The sequence below is a fragment of the Narcine bancroftii genome, chromosome 11 (genome assembly GCF_036971445.1).
Source record: "Narcine bancroftii isolate sNarBan1 chromosome 11, sNarBan1.hap1, whole genome shotgun sequence".
Lineage (NCBI taxonomy): Eukaryota > Metazoa > Chordata > Chondrichthyes > Torpediniformes > Narcinidae > Narcine > Narcine bancroftii.
Window position 1 is genome coordinate 84,868,898 of NC_091479.1, and position 19,799 is coordinate 84,888,696.

At 40.3% G+C, this 19,799-nt stretch overlaps 1 protein-coding gene across 7 annotated transcripts in view; it reads right to left on the reverse strand.

Moving 5' to 3' along the window:
• Positions 1-19,799, reverse strand: part of LOC138746060 (dedicator of cytokinesis protein 4-like) — a 282,285-nt gene that overhangs the window by 179,241 nt on the left and 83,245 nt on the right. For all 7 annotated transcript variants that reach the window (XR_011346681.1, XM_069903813.1, XM_069903812.1 and 4 more), the window contains exon 7: positions 1,816-1,900. Coding sequence is in view for 6 of the 7 variants with exons in the window: in XM_069903813.1 (XP_069759914.1) it covers positions 1,816-1,900 (85 nt within the window). In the remaining variant the exon portion in view is untranslated. The remainder of the gene's footprint in view (positions 1-1,815; positions 1,901-19,799) is intronic.

Sequence of the window (19,799 nt, forward strand, 5' to 3'; positions counted from 1 at the left end):
TTCATGCAAGAAAATGTCAGTAGGGAGCTAATTACATATATTTTCTAGGACCTTTTTACTATTTCAAACCTGCTTATCATTAAAGCTATCAAATGAACAATTCTTGTAGCCTAATGCTGAGCAGATTGAAATTTACAAATAGAAGATGCAGCAATGTACAATTAAAAATATTCAATACTTATTCTAAAATGTCATTAATCTCAATTGCTCTTTTCTTTCAAAAAACCCCATAAATGTTACCATTTTATGGTCTCTCCTATTTGAAAACCTGTCACCAAAAGCACACAATCCATGAAAGACTGACAAAAGTTCCCTCTTGAGCTGCACACACTGCAGCTATAAAAGATTTAGTGTCAATGTGCAAGTTTCGCAATAACAACTTATAACCTTTCCCAGACCAATGTACCTGAAATATGCAACTCCCTGGTGAAATAAAGACATTGAGATGCAGGAGATTTCAAAATACAGACAGTGGAGATTTCAAAATACAGACAGTGGAGATCTGGCAGCAGAAGTTATAGAATAGGAACAACACGATTCAAGCTTTTTAAATGAAGGAGAGGATCTGGATATCATGGGCTTAAGTGAAGAAATGGAAGGAGGAAAATAAACAGTTTATGAATGCAGGCAGTTTGACCTTCCATCAAAACTCCTCATAATGTGAACAAAGAATATGCAAGGAATGTGAAGGTTAACGGACAAGACTCAAAAGTTATGTTATAGAAATGAGAGCAGAAGCAGAAAGTTATGAAAAGGGTAATAGCGCACGAGGCAATATCAACAGCCACACGGGAGGCAACTACAACGGCAAAGCAGTAGGAACAAGCAAATCAATGAAAAGGGTGAAACTTCATCCATATTATTTTTTGTCTTTTTTTTGTGTGCTGGTCAGAAGCAGAGAACAAATCCAGTTGTACCATACTTGCATGTTAAACAATACTTTCTATTCAATTTATATACCAGGCTCGATAATAAAATTAAACTATTATTGCTGCAAAACAAAGAAACAAAATACAAAAACATAATCCAATGGACTTCTTCTGAATCAACAAATTAAGCAAATCAAAAATCACTTGTTTAAGCTAATCAATCCTCCTGTCGATAGGTTCAGTACACTTTTAGCAAGCAGGCCTAAATCTATTCCAATGACAGTATTGAAATGGCAGTTTTCATTCCAGGGTAGGTCAGCAACATGACTAACATTACAAACAGATGGAATCTTTCACAATTGAAAGCTGAAGAGATAATGGATTTGGTGTCGACTCATAAAAGTTAAAATAGATTAAATATACATGTTAATAATCAAGTTCTGTTCATAATTTCAGAAAAACATATTCACAAATTGTACCTTTTTGTTCCAACTTGACAGAATCAGGTTTCTGATAAAGGAACCATAGCTTAAGTTCCTATTGTATTGTATTGCACTCCAACCCCAGGGACTGTAGACTTCCCTGTTTATCTCAAGATTCATTATGTGGGCATTTTATGACAGCTGCCAGGCAAGCAGAAAGCTCCGGACTGCAGCTATAAGCTTTTATCAGGGACGAAGTGAAGTAGTTCAATTGGCTAGCAGTCAGCTGTTCAATGTCTCTTCAGTTTGGCTTCCCAGAAGGGTGACTTCCAATCCCCTCACTCTTTCTCTCCACAGAGGAATGAAGAGCTGGTCACTGATCTGACACCTGGTCTATAACCTTAAACCATAACTTACTGAAACAAAGAACTAGATTTGCACAAATTCTATGCTACATTTTGGTTAAACCAGAGATTCTTCTGCAAGACAACAATAAAATGTAAATTGACCAATAGAATGCTCACCAATTTGTACAATTCTGTAACACTGATTTCTTCAGGATCAACCATACTGAATTCTTTCCTTGGAACCAGATCCAGTCCCAACTGCCTGTTGTGAAGATAAAACAACATTGCTCTTATTTTTCCTTAAAAGGTAATATCTCATTCAATAATTGAAGAAAATACACAATCATAGCAAACAGTTGTAGGACTAGAGTAGTTGGGGAGAGAATCCAAAGGGAGAATTTGGAGAGGTGAATATACATTTCAAAAATTAATGTTTTGCTAGGAGTTAATATACACTTGTACAAAAAGGACTCAAGTGAGAAGAAGGACACCAGTTTGGATTCAGATGGAGTTCTGAACCATCAAGCGCAGACATCGAAGAAAAAAATTCCATATGTAGAATATTCAACAGTGGTAAAAAAAAACCACTGATACTCAGAATTCAAGCAACTGTCTTAAAAAAAAATCAAGGAAAATACATTTTAAAAATTTAAATAAATAAAAATAAAATAATAGATTTTAAAAATATGCAAGTTTAAAATTGTTGAAGTAAACATTCTCTGAAGTAACATTTAAATCTTTGGTCAAGATGGGAGCAAATATTTAGGCAGCAGAATGCCTTGGTCATGCTGTGGTCAGTAGCAGCTGCTTGAATTAAGTTGCATTACGCAGGATGAAGAGCTGGTTGATACCGCTCGCCGTTGGGTTAACTCACTTAAAGTATCTTCTTATCCAGGTTTAGTAAGAGTTGCCCTGGTCTGAAGCTTTATAAACTTGGGGTCGGGTGGGGTTTAATTATGTATGATATTCTTCTTCATCTTTCAGGCAGCTCTGTGGAGGGAGAGGAACCTGCAGCAATGATTAAGTGTTTTCAAATGTTTCTGACAATAAAATACTTTAAGGTTTTTTTGTTTATTATTCATGCAAGTGAAGTTTGTTCAATACAACTATATTTTTGCCTTTTAAACTGTTTATTCTTAATACACGTGTATTAGTTAGGCATTGTAAAAGTCTCAAGCAATCAGAAAGTACACTTATTCAGCATCTATCAATCCCCATTGCTGCTGGATACCGAGGTTTTACTGTACTTAATTCTGAAATTAATAAAATATTCAATGAGTTTCATCAGCTGAAGGGCTGAAGTGGGCGGGGAAAGAGACTTTCACAGGACAATTCATATCACTTTACAGGTAGTGGATACTTTGACAAAAAAAAGTGATATTACAGTGGTTGAAGATAACAGTCTTCCTCTCAGAATAGCTAAACTCAGCAATTAATGAGATGTTGAAACTATGAATGGCTAAGTTCAACCCAAGGACATTGAACACAGTGAGGAAACTGTTTGTGAAAGCCTTCTTAATGTTTAAATGGAGGAGATTACAGCTTCACCAAGACAGGATTTTAATCAGATAAATAAAAATACTGATGCGTGCCGACTGCTGCTTTGAAGAAGGTCAAAGCATAAATGAATTTTTTGAAATGACAAGAAGCCTTGCTGCTATGTAGCTGCAAGTTATTGTGTGAACTGCAGTTATATTTCTCCAATGTTTACTTTCGTTGTAAAACTCTGGATTTACAAATTATGCTCATTGCAGTAGAATGCCATTTTCATATGTAGTTGCCTCCCAGTTATGCCCAGATGATCTGATACACTCTCTTGGCACTTCTACTACTCTTTAAAATTAAGAGAACAGATGCTCTGGGCACATGTTAACATTGAAACGTACAGTGATGCATTAAGGTCAATTTAACTGATGAGCCTTGGCCCACTGAAAACTACAGAAAGAACCATCAAAAGTGAAATATCCCCACGGTCAGATCAATGACTACATCTGATCTATTATGTCAATGAAATTTCCCAAAAAGTCACTTGATTTTATAATTTTAAAATCTGGCAATGCCATCTCTGGAAACGTCAGGGTTTGATAACTGCATTCAGTGTTGAAACAAAGTTCAGTCATTGGTTTGTTATTTTAAGACAGATGAATAGGCTTTAGTGACATATTTTGCAGCTTGTTCAATCTCAGTGCTTGAATGCACCATTCACGTTTCACCAAGCACCCAATGTATTAAGTATTCTGCTGAGACAAGTGAAAGTCATTTGTTAAACGAGCATGCAGGAAATTTGGTCTGCAGCGTTTGTTTCCCACTTTAACTGCAGGGTAGAAATCTATATTCTCTTTGCCATTCACTTGAAACATGGCCAAGTTAGAAATACAAATATTGTTTATGGATTTGGACCAATAATCTATGGGGATCAAAGATTTAAAACCAAAGCAAGCTGCTCTATTTAACTTCCTGAAATTTACCCTGTCGTAGCAAAGCAAACATTTAGAATCGTTCGTGGATATGAAGATGTAATCCGCTATTGTGAAGAAAGACCATTCTTTTAAATTTTTTTATGATTAATATTTTGTTGGTGGTGACATCCAATTCTTCCCGTTAGGGAGTTCTTAAGAAGTTATTGACAAATTTGTCACTAAGAATAAAAACAAAATCTGTACACAAAACAATTTGCCACAAGGAACAGCTGAAATAAAGTCCACTATCCTTTACTGCAAAAAGAGATATGTTTTCAGCTACAATACTTTGGAGAGAGTCTGAGACAGTTTTAGATGGCACCAGTAAAGCATCAGCCCAGATTTTAAGAACTTTATAATCTTGATTCGTAATACAAAAAGTAACACACACTTTGGAGGCAACAACAGCACAACTAATCTTTCAATGTCCAAAAGCAAAAGCCTACTTTAAGAAATCACACGCCAAATTTTGTCAGAACTGACACAAATATTTCAAAGGTCAGCATTCACCATCTGTGAAATAATATTCACGTACATCTAAATAATAATCTTGAAGCTTTCACTTATAATAAATGTTGGGCCTGCTCTGTCAGCCATCAAGAATAATTGAGACATCACATTTGATCACTGATTTCCCCAGACAACCTGACTGAGGTGTTGCCAATAAAAAGTGGCTTCTCAGTATCTCTCTTGCTCTGGCTTCGTTTTCGTCAAAAATGGATAAAGCAAGTACTAAATGACCGAGGCAACAGAGAACAAAAGCTGAAGTGACAGCTCAGCCAGGAAATTGTTTTATCCTGTCAAAGCAAGAATTTTACCACAAATAATGGCATAAAATGCCAAGGGAAGAAACAGAAACCTTTCCAAAATCCTTCACATCCTGAGGACACCTCGAATGCTTTACGGCCTCCAAATTAAGGCGGCATGGTTAGTGTCGCGGTTAGCGTGCTGCTATTACAGAACCAGTGACTCAGGTTAGAATACGCCACTTTCTGTAAGGATTTGTATGTTCTCCCCATGTCTAAATTGCTCCAGATTTATCCCACCCTCCAAAAAAAAACATACAGGATTGTAGGTTAATTTGGGCGGCACACACTTAAAAGACAGAATCGAATTATACTTAATTGAAAAAATTAAACTAATTTTGTAGTGATGTCAATTTTGCACAGATTAGCATTTGTAAATTAGTGCAAAACATCACACAAACATCAATAAGGTCAACTATGAGTTAACTTGCTTGGAGAGTTTTGTTTAAAGAACAAATATAGTCCATAACTTGCTGATGACAGTTGTTTCACATCCCATTTGAAAGGCAGAACTGTGGCAACAAAGCCCTAAATAATTACATTGGGTTATGGTGATCCAACACAATTTGAAACCGCAGATTCTGACTCAGAGGTGACAGTCCTGCCAGTAAGTGAAACCATCAAAAATGACAGAAGGTTAGAGAACTTTCCTGGAGAAAGTTGTAGGATCTAAAATGCAACTCGAAGATTGGAGAAGTCCATTCCTTCATTAGAACAGAGACCGGAATTACAATCGTTAAGTGTTGCTCAAGACTGAACAGACATTGAAACAATAACTCATCTTGCCAACCACTGAATCACGCATTTTTGTTGAGAGCAAAGGCCTGATGTATTCAGCACACGATTCTGACAATGTCTTGGGGCAGCACAAACAGCTGAATTACTCGATTAATTTTTGCCAACCACCATTGCCCCTCGATACGAGTTGCTGATAATTAGTTGGACTTTTTTGTAGAACACAATTTTAATGATAATTTTATACATTCATGTCTTCTTTTCTTTCTAAAGGGAAAATCTCTAAGAGTGACACTTTGATTTAAAGAAAGGTACAAAAGGCCAAGGGTAGTTGCAAAGGAATCCAACTACTCCCTGTATTTCATTGTCAATTGCATTTTTCATTCAGACAAGAGTTAACTGCCTTTTACATCCCATGGATTCTGCGTAGCCTGCTGCATTTCACCAGTACTTTTGTCTAATGCACTAGATCCCAGCATCTGCAGGCTTTCTTGCTTACCACCATTTTCAAATTTGAATTTTTGTAGATTTAATTTCAAATGAAAATGCATCAAAACTATCTTCAACAGCTTCTACATTGCAACATAGAAATGCAAAACCTCTGCATCAAAAGATCTCACCCAGAGGTTTGCAATCAGTGTTGAGTGTCAATCCTCAGGAAAGTCTCTGGAAGGGGACACCACACACCTGATAGATTAAAACCCAAGGATACATTAGGAGGCTATTGAAATTTGCGTAGACTTTAAAAGTTAAAGGGGGGGGGGGGGGGGAGTCACGTGATGGAGTAGTGGCCGGTAGGAGAATACCAGCCCTCTCCAACAAAGGAAAAAAGAAAAAGCAAAGCCCCAGACACACAAATCACAACAAATAAAAAATAAAGGTGTGGAGAAAATGGCACCTAAGAAAGAAAAGCCAAAGACAATGGGAAGAAAAGAGGAAAGAATGACGCCGGAAGAGAAAGGTGAAGGCCTTACCTGCACAAAAAAGCAGGGACCAGCCATGGAAAGAGTAGCCCACTCCCCGAGGTTAGTGGAGACCCCACAGGGTCGCGACCCACCAACTGCAGGACTGCAAAGATGGCTCACGGAGCCAAACAGAGATGCACGATGCGCACGACAAAGACAACACCGACGGGAGGGGGGACCAGCTGTGGAATGAAACTCCACGGCACGAACTGCTGAGAGAGACCCGACAGCAGGGCTCCCAGCTGGAAGATAAAGAAAACAATGGGAACGGGAGGGGTGAGAATGTTAAAAGGAAACTAAAGACACAACAGATAACCAACCCAGAAGAAGAGGACCAACATCAAGACACCATGGAAAAAAAAAATATCCAACAAACTGAGACAAGCAGCTCAACAAGAAAGTCAGAAGAGACACAGATACAAAGAAGATAAATAGAAGACTTTAAAAGCATCAATCAAATTTAAAGATAAAAAGCATTTCATAGAATGATAGAAAATTAAACCAAACAAGGGGCTATTCAGTCCTTGCATCCAAAGAAAATTCCCAGCTTGTTAGATTAAACCAAGTTTTGAACTGACAAATGGACAGTGCAGCCTGGAGAAATGGAGTGGAATAATTTAGCTTGCCTATGTAATAATGCACTGGAGTTACAATAGCATGGAGGAAAACTTTGAAACCGTGACAGGGTTTATAAGTGATGGAAGGTGAGTGGAGAATGAAGAGTGTGGCATATTGTGATATCCATTGAGAGCGATTGGAATGCAGAGGGCCAGAGTTCATGAGTTGTAAAAAGCAACTCCTGGTTTGAAGGGTAAGAGTGATGGGTGAAAATCAGGGTCCAGGGGCCTTTGGGAATGAATGGATGGGCCAGATGTTTAGAGGTAAAACATGGGACAGGGGAATTTTAATTCACCACCATGCCAGTTGATCCCAGGACAATGTAGGGCCATTGCCCCCACGATGCTCCAAAAGGAATAGGGACAACGCAGGGCAAGAGACCAATGCTGAAATCACAGCAGATTCACGAGTGTGGCTTGCACTCGAGTGCTGGATCGAATTTCTTGAATGACACAAAGTGACTCAAGAGCGTTACCATGTTTCACTTCCTTCAAAGTGCACTGTTAATTGTGTGTGCCAAAACAAGTTACATAATCAAATTTCTGGGCCCCAATTTCCCTGTTGTAAGAATGATGAAAATGGCACAATCTTAAAACTAAGATACTTATAGATGAAACCAGTCAATTCAGACAGTAGAAATATGAAAGATCCTTTGCCAAAACATTGGGCATATTGAAATTTCAAATCAGGGAGTGAAAGCTCCAACCATCGAGGGATTTGGTAAGGGCAGGTGCCAATTGAACATCTGAACATGCCCTTGCCTAAGAATCCAATATTCCTTTGTTTCAAATATTTGGTTTGGTAGAAAATAGCTAAAAATACAAAATAGAAACATCTCAAAATAAGCAGACGCATCTTGACTCTTCCCACAAGGAAAATACTCAAAGTATAGAGATTTGAAAACTGCAATTTACATTTTAAAGGAATAGAATGCTATTGTGTTAATACTATAATGTTAATTATCCTGGATGAAAAAGCAAACAAAAAAAAAATGGTTTGTCTGTTTTCCACAGGATTTGTGACCAATTTTGAGCCGAATTCATCTGAAAAATTGGGGCTGAAACATTGTCATCAGTTCAGACTCATTTCCTGCATCAATGAATGTGACAGTTAAGAAGATTCAAAAGGGATCAATGCATCATAATTTATGATGAAGCTATTATCTTAATCAGTTTAGTGACAGTTTTCATTATAGATTGGCTTTGCTTTATTTTCATTGGTAAACGTCACAGCTAACAATTCATGTTCCCTCTGCAAACATGCCAAAAGCTAGAAATCCATGTCTTTTCTTTGTTCTTCAACAAACAGCTAAGAAAAATAGACAGGAATCCTTACATGCCACAGCTCGTTGACCCAGGAAAATTCTGATGCATACACAATGATCTGAGATGTGAAGTATTAAATATCCAATGAATCACAATATAACTGGGTAGGTACAACCAGACAAGGTGAATTTCCTTTTTCCTGCACGATTCCTATTGGAAGTACACATTGTTGGGGGATAAAGAAATTACATGAAGGCACAAGTTTAGCTGCTCAAACAAGGATCAACTATTCAAGAAAAATATCAGGCCAAAGATTTTAATAATTTGGTAAGCACAGGTATGCTACAGGTTTAATTTCTACTCTATTCATCAGAAGCAATGTTGAACTTTATTAGAGTGGATCCAAGGGAGATCCCAGAGCTGGCAAACAAATGGTTCTGCAACAATCCTCTCACAAGTCTGGTATAAGCTTTAAAAGAAGGGACATCAAAATACTAAATACAAGAAGGGACTGTGGCCATCAGTTAGTGGAGCTGATTAACCCTTAACTCCATCCCCCAGAGATGAAACATCTTTTATTCCCTTACAGGCAGCATGAACCCTGTTCAAACGCACTCCTCGTAGTTACAAGATTATGGAGTTCAAGAGCATTCAGACTACACTGATATTTCAGGCTTGTGACCACTGAGAAGAGAGTGATTGCTTACCAGGTAAAGGTATCAAAATATCTGTAGTGGTCACATTAAGGGTAACCACTGCATCTGTAAAAAATGCTTTGAAATCCCAACTCTGCTTTACATTATTTTCATCCCCAAGACACAAATAATCACATGCAAGCTGCCAACATCCCAAAGATTTTTTTAGATAATTCAGTTTTGAACATTGAAAGTATAATTTAAAGCTTATAATGTAATTTAATATTTTCCCCCAACTCGTTGATTCTGTGCAATTTCTAAATAAATCTATTAGTTCTGGTCTGAAAATGTTCTGAAAGCCAAAACATTCAGTGGTGCATGAATAGCTATACACTTTTCATTATTCAGTTCACTGCTGGCATTAGGCTGAATGTGTCTGATCACAAGATACTCTGTCCCTACAGATACTGCCTGCTTGGTTGTACACAGGACCACTGGAGAGAGAGAAAGACAAATCTGAGACACAAAGATTCTGTCTCGTTTTTGACATAAATCAAGTTTGTACTGGTTTTAAATATATTCATCCAAATCCAGAAGAGTAAAATATCAGAATCAGAAATTGATTGTCAGGTTTGAACTGAAAGTGCAAGATTTAACAGTTTCCGATTTCCATTGCATTTGTAGAACTAGCATTCTCAGGTTTTAGATAATACTCTCAGCTGCGCAAATGTGCCCTCGGCTATAAAATAGAACTGTGGCAGATGGCTCACGGCAGCTTCTGGACCACCAGTCAGGCTTTCTGCCTGCTGCTGTTCCAGATATCAAGTGACGGTGACCTAACCCTCAGACACCTTCACTGTCACAAACATTTTGCTGACCATTATGTTTTCCTCTCATTCAATTGCAATAATTTTAAGAACTTTCAATCAACACCCACCTACAACTTTCATCACCTGGTTCCAGAAATAAACGAATGGCGAGGCTCACTCAGCAAATTAAAACATAATTTAATGTAATTTTCTTTTTAAATGATCTCAATCAGGACACCTCATTGGAGAATTGCATTTGGAGAAATTACCAAGCATGAAAGTGGAAAGGAGTCAAATTAATAGCAACAGCAAAAATAATCCAACCTATGACTGCTCCCTCCGCTGGGTATTAAATCCCAGAACTCAAATTTGTTCTGTAACCCCCTTCATCAGCTTAACTGATTGCACAGATCGCGACATAAAATGCATTAAAAAACACAACTGGAGTCAAATAATTTTCTTTAACATTCAATGCACTGATGGTAACTGTTCCTCTCCTCACACAGTTGCCTCAAATTCAGATCAGTAGCAGAGGTTATTTTTGTGCACCAGGGCTATGAGAATGATCATATTATTGCATGCCTTACAGAATTGGCAGATTACAATCTCAATGCATGGTCCAAATCCAATGCCATTGGTGACAAATTGGAGCTTTACATTCATATCACCAAATACTTCCTCCAACACAACAAAGGCATCCTCACTAGATCATCCTCTTACTGCCACAATTCCCAACTCAGAGCAGAGCCAGTGGTTGCAAAGGTGACCGTGTCCATGAATGTCTGCTTCCAACACTCTGTGAGCAAATGTATTTATCTGTCATGGCTGTAGATCAACTGCAACACGGATATTCAATGAGCTTGCCAAACTGAATTAGAAGCAGACTGACAATTGGCTTCTCCAAGGCAGAAGAGGGCACAGATTTCAACCACAGCTACTTGCAGACATCAAATGCATCACAACTAATTGAATTCCAAGGACTCAATATACAACCGATGTATGACGAACACAGAGGGTCACAAATGTCAATACTCAACATCCTGGCGATAGATAGGATTTAATATACAACAAACACCACACAATCATAAAGCTAATCACTGGTGCACCAAACTTTTGTTGCGTGGCTGGTCCAGGGAATCTTTGGCACTTGACTGAATGCTATCAGGATTGTGGTGGCTTGCAATGTGTCACAAGATCCTATAAACTGGAACCACAACATTTCACAATTGAAATCTAACACACAAAGAGCAAAAAGCTAACCAAGATGGGTTGTCCATGAACAATACAACCATGCAACCTCAATTCTCCACCTACATTTCTTTCCTTCCGCACTGCCTAAGGTACCATATCGGACATATAGCTGTTTTTAAAAAAAAATAGAAAATCTAAAATATACAAAATTAAATTTATAAATCAAATTGTTATCCTGCGTAAAGCAGGAACTGACCCCCATGTTAATTTTGTAAATGTGCATATTCAGTCTTTACAAGTCTCGATGCTTCAAGCATTTTCAATGTCGAGAGCAGAAGAGAGCAAACTTTCCATGGATGAGATCATGTTTTGAAATAAGACGGCCCAACTCCAGACTCAAAAAAGAGTTGGGATGAGCTGGATGCCCAACAATTTCAACGAATTGGCAGAATGGTGAAGAAAAAATCCTCAGAGAAAGTTGCAGCGATGGTACACTGTCGTAAAATAAAACTTTCACACTCCAATGTGAACAAAGTACATGTACGAACATGACACCAAAAATATGAAAAGACTATGTATATTTTTCTTGTGAATAAAGCTGATTTTTTAAATGAAAGGCTGCACCCTCTTGAACAAATGTTGGCTCTCAGGAGCATTTAAAGAGGCTGCTGGCAATCCCAGTAATCTATTTGGAGGACACCTTGCTGACAAGCCATGCCCACTTTGTGCAACGCATCTGGGAGAGGCTTCAGTATGAAGAAATGGTATCAGCTAAATACAAGAATGGATTCAGACAATGGTACGTGCCAAAGTTGATGCTCTTGTTGCACAGCAACCATAATCAGGTTTTACAATGCACACTTCAACCGTGGACTGCTCCAACAATGTCCTCCCCCAAATGATCTGCAGCAGAACTCGTGTTTAGATCTTCCCCTCCTCTCATCTTGGGTGTATTCGTATTCAGCTCCAAATGACATGACACACCTACACATGAACTGGAGCGAGAAGAACTATTACTCCTTCCTCAACCTGGTAAGCAACACAAAAGGTGCAAGGGTGGGATTGTGGAGATGGGAGGGCTAGGAGGGACAAGATGGGATTTGAGGTGCTTTGAACAACACCCAGTCTTCTATTTGAGGAATTTCTGGCCTTCCCAGCTCAATAGTTGATTCAGAATTTCATTCAGTCTGGATCAGTACCAGCTGTTAACATCCAGTTACATAAACCCATTCCAAATGTCCACTGTGCCCATCCATTTCACTAACTTTCGTGCCAATTACAGAGAGGACCACTGCCTCCAAAACATAATGCTGTGCTCAGCTAATTAGCTGCTGGTTATCTCTGAATATTTGGCACCCAGCCATGTAAGAGAGGGAAGAACGATGTACTCACCCAGACTCAGCTTCACAGCCACATTGCCTTCCTCTCGACTTGCCTCTGCCGCCATCTTGTGCCCCGTCATTCCAGCTCCAGGCCTCCCAGTTTGGCCCTCGCAAAGACATCAGGTACCGACATAGTATCAACTGCTGCTCTCTCCACTCCTCCTGACAAAAGGGGACCGCTCCCTCCACAAGCAATTCTCTCGTGCACTCATCGCGCACACACCTCACCCCCAGCACCTCCCCTGTTCCCGCAGGACGGGCCACACTTTTGCCCACACCTCATCCCTCACCAAGGTCCGTGGCCCCAAACAAGCCTTTCACATGAAGCAACATTTCACTTGTACATCCGGAGGACTTATTTACTGCGTCCTATGTTCCCTTTGTGGCCTTCTCTACATCGGAGAGACCAGCCGTCAACTGGGTGTTGCTTCACTCAGCACCTCCACTCCATTCGCAACCACAGCGACCTCCCAGTAGCCAACCACTTCAATTCCAAGTCACACTCCTGCAATCACATGTCCATCCATGGCCTCATGTACTGTCACATCCACAGATTGGAGGAACACTTTATTTTCCATCTGGGCACTCTCCAGCCAGATGACATGAACATTAACCTCACTGCTTTCCAATAAACCAGCTTGCCTTTTCTTTCCACTCCCCCTTTCCCTGTTTTTCCAGTTCCTCTACCCACCCTACCCTCCCTCCTCCCCCTCATTGCTGTTGTTCCTTCTCTCCTTTCTCCTGCCTTTACCAACCACTCCCCCCCCCAACTCTTTTGTTCAGACACTTGCCGGCATTTTCTCATACTTTGATGAAACATCAGCTATGTATCTTTACAATATAAAGTACACTGTTTGACATGCTGAGCTTCTCCACCAGAGTGAGTGTGTGTGTGTGGGTGGGTGTGGGTGAGAGAGAGAGAGAATATTTTGTTTAGGTCTCAAATAATTGAACTGTTATTGGCAGAAATATGCACAGGACATTTGCTGAGCCTGACGTGCACGTGATGGGATGCGGATTTTTGAATTTGATTTCACCAAGCTCAATTTCATGAAGGGTCACGAGATTTTCTACAGCACTACAATTCACAGCTTGGGATTTGGTCAGACATTGATTTCCATTTCAACACCTATGGAATCTGTCTGGAAGGCCTTTCTGATCTCTTTTCCTCAATATCTTTTCCAACAGGCTCCGTACCTGAAAGCTATGGCGTCCACTGTTGGGACTTGCTTTCACGGTTCCAATTCAGTTCAACAGAGTCTGCTGCAGCTGTAACTTGCCTCTCCATTAACAGACTGGCACCAATCAGCTCACAACCGGGCTCTTTGCGGAGGTGTTCAACCACTGAAAAGTGCTGCGTGCAGCGGTCATGTTAATGAGCTGCCAGCATAATGTTGGCATGCTGCCTGTATTTGAAACAATTATCCAGAGTTAACTATGCACTGACATCCCCAAATTGGCTTTCAGAAATGATAAATTATAAATTTCCAGAACAATTTTAAACCTTTAAATTTTTTTTTAATTTAAAATTTGACACACAGTACAGTAACAAGCCCTTTCAGCCCACAAGACCATGCTGCCCAATTAAACCCAATTGATCCAAGTCCCCTGTACATTTTTGAACAGTGGGAGGAAACCGTAGCACCCAGAGGAATTCCACGTAGACATGAGGATAACAAACAAACTCGTAACAGACAGCGCTGGATTCGAACCCCGGCCGCTGACGCTATAACAGTGTTGCGCTAACCACAACACTAACCGTGTTGCCCTTTCAAATCTTAGGATTCCCTTTCAAATTTTAAAATGATAAAAACGTAACTAATGCAAGGTAACCAAACCATGCATCCTGAAGCAGACGGATTTTAGAAAATACCACCTTACACCATGAATAATTTTGCTTATTGCTGCACACAGTGACATCCGTAGGGCACAATGGCACCATCTGCTCCAGCAGCAGGAACACCAATGGTGTGATATTTTTAAAGATACAATGAACTTGTTTTCCAAATGTGAATGATAAAATTACAATTGTAAGCACATGATTAAATATAGTTTCATTTATTTATCCTGTGAGTGAAGTGCAGTGAAATTTTAAAAAAGTTATATGATTCTTTCAAATATATTCCATATTGGATGAGTCTTCAGCGTACAGTTGATGAGAGTTAATAGAACAAAGACATTACAGCACCTTTGGCCTTTGATGTTTTGCCAACCTATACAGCAAGTCCCCGGGTTAAGAACATGGAAAACTCATATTTACAAACAGACTATGTGTGGCTTCAGTGGTTCGTCGGCTCGAGAAAGGAGAATGCCGTCCGCCATTTGAAGTTGGATCACGTTGCCGCGAATACTGTTGAGTGTGTATCTTTGTACTTGGCTTAAGTTTTTCTCTTGTAACTAGGCTTCTAAAATGTAAACCCGATGCAAGCGCTGGTGACTCAAAGAAAACGAAAACGATCATGATTGAAAATAAAGTGGAAATAATAAAGCGATCAGAAAGACGTGAAATGTCATTGGAAAAGCTTTAGGCTAAAGTCGGCCAATGATCAGAACAATTTTAAAGGATAAAGTGAGAATAATGGAGCACGTGAAAGGCCCAGCCTTGCATGCTTTTCAGGGATTTCAGCTGATGACATCTTTGAAGCCAGGCAAGCTGTGGTTGATACTGGTAATCAAATGCAGTTAGACATCAGTGAAAATGAAAATGCCCAAGATCTGACCATTGAAGACCTGATGGAACTAGAGGAGCAGATGATGCCATTTGAGGAAGACTGGGACCTAAAAGCTTCAGAACTGAAAAAAGCTTTTGATGAAAGAGTTATCTGAAGCCTTACGTCTCATTGAAGCAGGGATGGCAAAGCTAGAGGAGCAAGATCCTAATACAGAGAGGTTCACCAAAGTTTACCGTACAGTTACCGAGGGCCTCAGCTGCTACAAGGCCATTTATGACGAGAAAAAGAAAAGCTCTGTACAAACCTCCCTTGATGCCTACTTCAAGAAATTGGCTCCAGTAGTTTTAGATGCATAGAAAGGTACAATATCTTTGGCTTGGCTTCGCGGACGAAGATTTATGGAGGGGGTAAAAAGTCCACGTCAGCTGCAGGCTCGTTTGTGGCTGACCAGTCCGATGCGGGACAGGCAGACACGATTGCAGCGGTTGCAAGGGAAAATTGGTTGGTTGGGGTTGGGTGTTGGGTTTTTCCTCCTTTGCCTTTTGTCAGTGAGGTGGGCTCTGCGGTCTTCTTCAAAGGAGGCTGCTGCCCGCCAAACTGTGAGGCGCCAAGATGCACGGTTTGAGGCGTTATCAGCCCACTGGCGGTGGTCAATGTGGCAGGCACCAAGAGATTTCTTTAGGCAGTCCTTGTACCTTTTCTTTGGTGCACCTCTGTCACGGTGGCCAGTGGAGAGCTCGCCATATAATACGATCTTGGGAAGGCGATGGTCCTCCATTCTGGAGACGTGACCCATCCAGCGCAGCTGGATCTTCAGCAGCGTGGACTCGATGCTGTCGACCTCTGCCATCTCGAGTACCTCGACGTTAGGGGTGTGAGCGCTCCAATGGATGTTGAGGATGGAGCGGAGACAACGCTGGTGGAAGCGTTCTAGGAGCCGTAGGTGGTGCCGGTAGAGGACCCATGATTCGGAGCCGAACAGGAGTGTGGGTATGACAACGGCTCTGTATACGCTTATCTTTGTGAGGTTTTTCAGTTGGTTGTTTTTCCAGACTCTTTTGTGTAGTCTTCCAAAGGCGCTATTTGCCTTGGCGAGTCTGTTGTCTATCTCATTGTCGATCCTTGCATCTGATGAAATGGTGCAGCCGAGATAGGTAAACTGGTTGACCGTTTTGAGTTTTGTGTGCCCGATGGAGATGTGGGGGGGCTGGTAGTCATGGTGGGGAGCTGGCTGATGGAGGACCTCAGTTTTCTTCAGGCTGACTTCCAGGCCAAACATTTTGGCAGTTTCCGCAAAGCAGGACGTCAAGCGCTGAAGAGCTGGCTCTGAATGGGCACAATATATACTTTATACTAAGACAAACATTTGACTTACTGACATTAAATAAGAACCATATGTACCTGTTTTGACTTACATAGAAATTCGACTTAAAGAGAGACTTAGGAATGGATCTAGTCCGTAACATGGAAATTGCCTGTATATTCCTACCAAAAAAATACTAAACTCATCTTACCTACTAACCCTCTTTTCTTTCATCCATGTTCCTGTCTCCTAAATGCCCCTCCACCACGAACATTGGCAAGGCATTCCAGGCACCCACAACTCGGCATAAAAATAACTTATCCCTGATGTCTCCCATAATTTTTTTCCCCTTCACTTTATGCAAATGTCCTCTGGTGCTTTCTATTCCTGCCCTGGGAAAAAAAAACTGCTAGCTGGTTGTGGAGGGTCATGCGACCTCTGTCTGAAAGCTGGTGGGAGTGTCGATTATGGAAGGTCGCGCGACCTCTCCACCTGGAACTTGGTGGGAATGTGGATTGAGAAGGATCACATGATCTTTCCATCCGGAACCTCGTCAGAAGTCACTTCACCTGCCAATCAAAGTTGGACTCCACCCACCCATTTGTGCACAGTTGACCACTGGTCCCTTGAATCACCTAGTGATTACTGGGACGGGCCCACCAGCTTACTCCATGATGTGGAGTAGCTCTTTGCTTTCTGTTCGCTCTTTGGTCCTGACATTAACCCTGCACCATTTCAGGTCGTGAACAGTGGACAATGCTGGAGGAGTCGTTGGTAAGGTGTGCAGCACACAGGGATCGGATCAGGGCTGTTCAGACAGTAATGTGGTTACACCCACGTTAGACAAGGAACAGCAGGTAGTGAACTGTAATCCTTGGTTGTTATAAATCTGTACACAGTTACTAGTATCGGTAGTGTTAAGTCCAATGTGACTGATTGTATTGTGTTTTGCACAATGTGTTATCCCTGATGTGATCCCCTTATGTTTTAATAAAGATCCTTCCCGTCTTCGACCTGTGTCCAGAGTTGTTTCTGTTGGAACCTAACGAACTTTTCCCTTCTCACACAACAGCTGTCCTCCTTATCTATGCCTCTCATAATTTTGTAGAACTTTATTAAGTCACCCCTCATCCTTCTTTGCTCCAAAGAGAAAAGTCCAAGCTCTGCTAACCTTGCCTCACATGACTTATTTTCCAATTCAGGCAACATCCTCATAAATCTTCTCTGTCCCCTCCTCGCCAGAGGTTCCACATGAGGTGATGAAGATGGGTTTTAACTCTCATTAAAATTAAGATGCAAGTATAGTCTACTAAGAACCATCCATCTAGGCTCTGTATTTTTTTTTAATATCTTTAATTCAGGTTTAGCAGGGAATCTCCATTCTCAATAAATGTGGCTTGTTATCTCTAACTATTATGATATTCCAACCATAGAAGGAAGACCAGGTTCTGCCTAATCGACAAATATTGAGTGATTTGCTTCAACCATCAATGGTTAAACACCTAAGAGTTGTGTAAACCATCAGGAGCGCCCTTGAAAAAAAAATCTGGTTGGGCTTTAACACAGCAGGAAAGTCAGTACATCCACTGAATGGAAACTGTATATCAGGCTCTGGTTGATGGCCCAGCACAGGTATGCTCTCTGATGAAACATACAGTGATATAACCTCATCAGATGCAATCAAGTTCTTGTACTGAGGTGGAGGTAGTAATTCCTGAACTAGTTCAGGGAGAGTACCAGATGTTAGGAGAGCCACCTCATCTCCTTCATCTGGAACTCTCTTCATGTACCACTGGGACAGTCATTGGTAATTCAAGCAACTGTCATTGCTAAGCAATGTGGATTTAATCTCGGTTGGGATTTTCTGGCAAAAGAAATGTGATAACTGAATATTCATGAACAAAATTCCAGAAAAAACAACAAACATTTCAGAATTAGACTTACAATACAATAAAAATGGAAGCAATTCTTCCTATAAATTATGATTAATAGCTTAAAAAGAGGCCAGAACTAAGCATAGCAAATATAAAGGTAGATAACCAACATTGAGCTTGAGCCCCTCATCAAGATGCTGAAACGTTGGTTATGCACCTTTATTTTTGCTATATAAAGTACACAGTTTGACCCGCCGAGTTTCTCCAGCATTGTGTGTTTACTTCAATCAAGGTCTCCGCAGACTTTCATGTTTTACTCCAGATCTGAATATTCCTTTGTATGATTATGAAAAATCATTCAGTTCTTGGAAGTTTTCTGTCCATCAGAATTATGGTGAGAAACCACAGTTCCTCGAGTATTTACATACTCGAAATGCTGGCCAAAAACTTGGCTGAAGATGATTGCTGGTGATACTTGTGATTCAGTCTCGAACTGTCTGAAAGGAAATAGGTTTTGTACCTCATGCCAATAACCTCAGTAGACACGAATCACAGGCCAAGAATTACAACTGGTGATCGTGAGTTGCTGATCCACACCACACAGTCAAAATACGCAGCTGTGTCACAAACAGGTTGTATCTTCACTTCGAAACAAAAGTGACATTTCATTCATTTATCCATACATCATCTCTTACTGTTTAAATGACTGAAAGAGCACAGAGTGCAGCTGCTGCCAGAAAGATAGCACAAAGGCCCCACAGTACTCAATGACAGCTCTTATTTACTTCAAATATTTAGTCAGGACATCACAGCTCATTCTTAAGGCTTAAAGGAGCTAATTGCATTACAGTCTAGTCAGTTACACACACAGATACATGGATCAATATGCTTTGAATTTCACACAGCCATTTCTGCATGTTATAGCTAACTCCTATTTAGTTGGTTATCTACCATCATTTTGGGTGAAGATCAGTCCTTGTCCCCGAACGATGAAATGTCCCAACTTGATTTAACCAGGCCATCCTTTTCCAATAAAACACCTTTCTGGCTAGGAGGCAAACATTTACAGGGTACAGAGGGTATCTGCTTCAGATTTTGTGTTCAGGTTGAGTTGATGTGCTGCTTTCCACCATAGTTTTAGCTGACCATTGGAATTATTCATTCTCTTTATATTTGATATTGTATATCCCCTCAACCATGGCATCATCAGGCTCTCATCAGATTTTTCTGCCTGAGGTTAGCAAATCCTGTTTTATGTTTATTAAAATTTTAAATAACAAACAGATGCTGGAAATTTGAAATAAAAATCTGCTTCATCTAACTCAATCTTTCTTTCCGAAAGTTCTCTCTCCATCTGAGGGATAGTTTGGTGACCAAATACCACTGCAAGCCTCCAAACTCCCTCCCAGTTACCTTGAATGCACTCCCTCTTGAAATAATCCCAGTT